Here is a 3,633-nt window from a genome sequence, read left to right as displayed (position 1 = left end):
TGCATGATACTAGCACTATGGCTAGCCTAACGAAACTCCTAACACGGCGGTCCTCACAACCACTATTTGGTTAGGTGGCAGCATTAGGGGGCTGCAATGTAAGAACATGTTAGGTCTCGGGTGATAAATCCATGCGTAGTTGTCATTGGTTCAACATGGCAACGATGGGATTTCGAGATAGAGCTTTAAGGATGAATCAAAGTTCCTAATTTGGTTTTCAGCGGTTCAATTCGACAACAACGAAGCATGAACATCCATTGCTTCCGGGACAGTTTGCATTGTCCCGGTGTTGTCAAAGATGAGAGCTGAAGCTAATCGTCTTGATCTCTGGTTTTCAATATCGTGTTGATGTAGACCCTGTGTATATTTTATGTCATCTTGATGCATCAATAAAGTGCTTGTTGTGCTAAAATAATGGCATGACACATGAAATACATTTGCATACATCCGACGAAAAGATAGGACAAGTATTGCACGTGTGGATTTTTTTTCTCATACAATGTAGAATTTGAAATCTTGGCAACGTGTAATTGTGGATGAAATTTTGCAGTTTACCTAGAATGCACATTTTCCCCAAGAAACCACACGCAAGTGCAGTGCTAGCTGGTGAGTGAGGAGCCACCACCACTAGTACATGTGTGCGCGCCCACTTTGAGCAGGGGTGGTGGGGAAGCAGCAAAGGGCCTTTGAACCAAATCAGAATTTTCAAGGGCAACAATGGACCATGGTACTTGATTTGCAACTTGCAACAGCACCGGCCGGTACACCACTCTACATTCTCCTCCATACGAGAGAGATTTATTTTAGCTACTACTGCTAGTAGTCTGCTTCTGCTGCTGCTGCTTCCCGGGAAGTGGAATCCAACGTGCAACTTTGCAGCCAAAGCTTTCTTTCCGATCTTGTTGCCGCTTTATGCTCTCCTCTCCGTAGGAAAGCTCATCAAGCTCACCAGTCGCCACCATCTTGGCTGTGTTTTTGTAATTTTCTTGTCTCCACTCGATCGCACGCGGGAATCAAACCAATCCAATCCGGCCGCACCGCCAATAACCACTTATTTGGCAATGCGCCGATCAAAGAACTAAAAAATCTAGAAGAAAATAGAAGGTGAAAATGGTCGAGTTGCAGGTGTTGCAACGACCGACTAGAGCTCCGGCCGCGCGGCCAGACACCTAAACAAAAACAGGCGTGCCCTGGCGGCGAACTTGGATCACCGGTGGAGGGTGCCCGGCAGGTCTAGCCTCACTCTCTTATTGTTGTTCATCGCCGCCGCGACGGAGAAGGAGGCGGCGGCGGCGTCGATCGGGTCGGGCGCCGATCTCTTGGTCGGCTTGTTCGTCGCCGTCGATGATGGATCCCCCAGCATCATGGTGTAGCAAGGATATGCATCCTCCTGAGCAAGCACAAAAGTCCGGCATCAGGCAAACTGGTCTGATCCGGTGTGACAAACTATGATCGAGATGGTGGGTGAGCAGGTCACCTTATCGAGGAGGCAGGAAGGAGAGAGATTGCTCATCCTGGATTCCAGTGCCTCTTTCGTGAGCACGCCGTGGGTTGCTGCCAAGACGGCGGCGACGGCCACGGTGGACGGCCGGTAGTCCAGCACGCTCGCCACTGCAAGAATGAGAGCACGGTCAGTTCATAAAAGCAGAGCACGGTCGGTCTACGAGTCGATGTGTTGGTCAGGTAACTGACCTTCTGCGGCGGAGAAGATGAGGGCGGCGGCCTTGGCGGCGACAAGCCCGCCGCCACCGCCGCCGCCGCCTCTACGGAGCCTGGAGGAGAGGCAGGGGAGGTAGTCGAAAGGCGTGACCGCGCCCATCCGCCAGTCGAGCGTGGAGAGCACGAGCAGCTCCATGCGGCGGATGGAGTCGCAGCAGAACTCGTAGTCGCCGTCGGCGCTGAACTCCGATAGCGCCGGCGCCTGGTACTCGTCCATCTTGGCCGCCAGCGACACGCACGCTATGGCCAGCAGCCGCGCCGCCCACGGCATCACCGACCTCTGCACGCACGCCATACACGGGCATCAGTCAGCGCCTAGTCCCCGTCCAAGAAGCAGAGGAATCTGAGATGGGATTAATGGATTACGTACGTCGACGCATCGCCGGCGGGAGAAGCGGTCAAAGTAGCCAATCGCCACGTACGCCGTGCGGTGGCAGAACCCGAAGTGCCCCCGCGTCTGCAATGGCGCGCGCGCGGCGGCGAGATAGTATCAGGGTCTCTGTTCCATCAACAAAGCAAGATATGGAGGACACATAGGTAGATTCGCTCTGTTCGGTCGTTCACCTCAAGGATCCACTTGACGGTGGAGCGGCGCGCGCACTGGAACCAGTCTGCGGAGGCCATGGACGGCGACGACTCGTCGGCGGAGGAGCACGACAGGGAGGACTCCGGCGAGGAGCAGAGGCTGCTCTCCTTGGACACCAGGTGGTCCATGTACTCCTCCTCGTCGTTCTCGCTCTCGTAGGTGCCACTGTACATCAGGAGCAGGTCGCCTCCATCGTTGCTGGTGAAGCTGTCGCCGAGGTCGGCGCCGTCCTCTTGGCACATGAGGGAGAAGCAGCACCCGGCGGCGTAGTCCTCTGCTTCCATTTCTCGATCCGTTTATGTACACTTCGCCGAACGGTAGCACGGGTGGGCTTGCTAAAGTACCATGTGGTAGGATCCGGTGTCCGGACGGTGGGGAGGCCGCCGGAGCTGGCAGTGGAAGTGAGGTGAGAGTGCAGGGTTGGAGGGGGGAGAAAGCCAAGCGAGGTAGCCGGCCGCGCCTGAAGCGGTGGTCAAGCCACTGCCCTCTATTTAAGTGGCTCTCGCTGCCACTCTCTCACTTCACTGCACTACGCTCTTCGGCGATTTGCACAAAAATAACCCAAAAGTGAAAGAAAAGCACAGACTGACCTTCCGGCGAAACTATTTCACTCATCTAACCCTTTTGTGTGGCGCCCCTCTCACGGGCGCCACACATGCACATGTGGCGCCCCTCCTGCCGGTGCCACTCTCCCAGCCAACGTGGCGCCCTCGACGCTGAGGCGCCACACATGCCAACTTATATCAACTTTTGGGTCGAAAGCATCCAGGGGCTCCGGACGTCTGGGACTTAGCCGTTTTGGCGAGCCTCTACATGTGGCGCCGACGCCACGGGCGCCACACTAGCATGTGTGGCGCCGATGCCACGGGCGCCACACATCCACTTAAGTGTGGCGCCCGCGCCCGCCCTCAGCCCGACCCAGCCACTTCTCTTTCTTCCTCTCTGTTTCTCCTCCCCAACCGCCGCCGCCGCCCGCCTCCCCTTCGCCCCCCCCACCAAATCGACCAAGGATTCGTCAGATCTATCCGGCCAACTCCTTCCTCCTCCATTCCTCAAGGTATTCCCCTTCGATTCCCTCCGATTCATCCAATAGTGTTGGTGGATTTGGTAGATTTGGATATGAATCCTAGACATGGAAATTTATGTTGGTGGATTTGGATATGAACCATTGATATGGAAATTAATGTTGGTGGAATCTACATTGTAGTATATGTGTTTGAACCAAAGATTTGTTGGAACCATAGATATGAAATTTTACATGTATGTGTTGAAATCCTATGTATGTATGTGTTGAAATGTTGGTTGTGTTTGAACCAAAGATGTTTGAA

At 54.5% G+C, this 3,633-nt stretch overlaps 1 protein-coding gene across 1 annotated transcript; it reads right to left on the bottom strand.

The window, feature by feature from the left end:
* Positions 1-702: 702 nt before the first annotated feature.
* LOC127293826 (cyclin-D5-2) lies at positions 703-2,784 on the bottom strand. The gene is made up of 5 exons (XM_051323498.2): positions 2,284-2,784; positions 2,090-2,176; positions 1,693-1,999; positions 1,478-1,611; positions 703-1,390 (listed from the first exon to the last, which is right to left on the bottom strand). Exons 1-5 carry the CDS (start codon positions 2,587-2,589, stop codon positions 1,208-1,210), a joined length of 1,017 nt encoding a protein of 338 aa, XP_051179458.1. The 5' UTR covers positions 2,590-2,784; the 3' UTR covers positions 703-1,207.
* Between the last annotated feature and the right edge of the window lie 849 nt (positions 2,785-3,633).

This window comes from Lolium perenne, chromosome 4 (assembly GCF_019359855.2).
Source record: "Lolium perenne isolate Kyuss_39 chromosome 4, Kyuss_2.0, whole genome shotgun sequence".
Taxonomy (NCBI): domain Eukaryota; kingdom Viridiplantae; phylum Streptophyta; class Magnoliopsida; order Poales; family Poaceae; genus Lolium; species Lolium perenne.
This window is presented reverse-complemented; position numbering and strand designations above follow the sequence as displayed.

Coding starts and splice junctions, on each gene's coding strand:
- LOC127293826 (XM_051323498.2), bottom strand. CDS start 2,589: ATGGAAGCAGAGGACTACGCCGCCGGGTGCTGCTTCTCCCTCATGTGC. Junction 2,177..2,283: donor CCGTCAAGTGGATCCTTGAG/GTGAACGACCGA, acceptor GCGCCATTGCAG/ACGCGGGGGCACTTCGGGTT. Junction 2,000..2,089: donor CCCGCCGGCGATGCGTCGAC/GTACGTAATCCA, acceptor GCGTGCGTGCAG/AGGTCGGTGATGCCGTGGGC.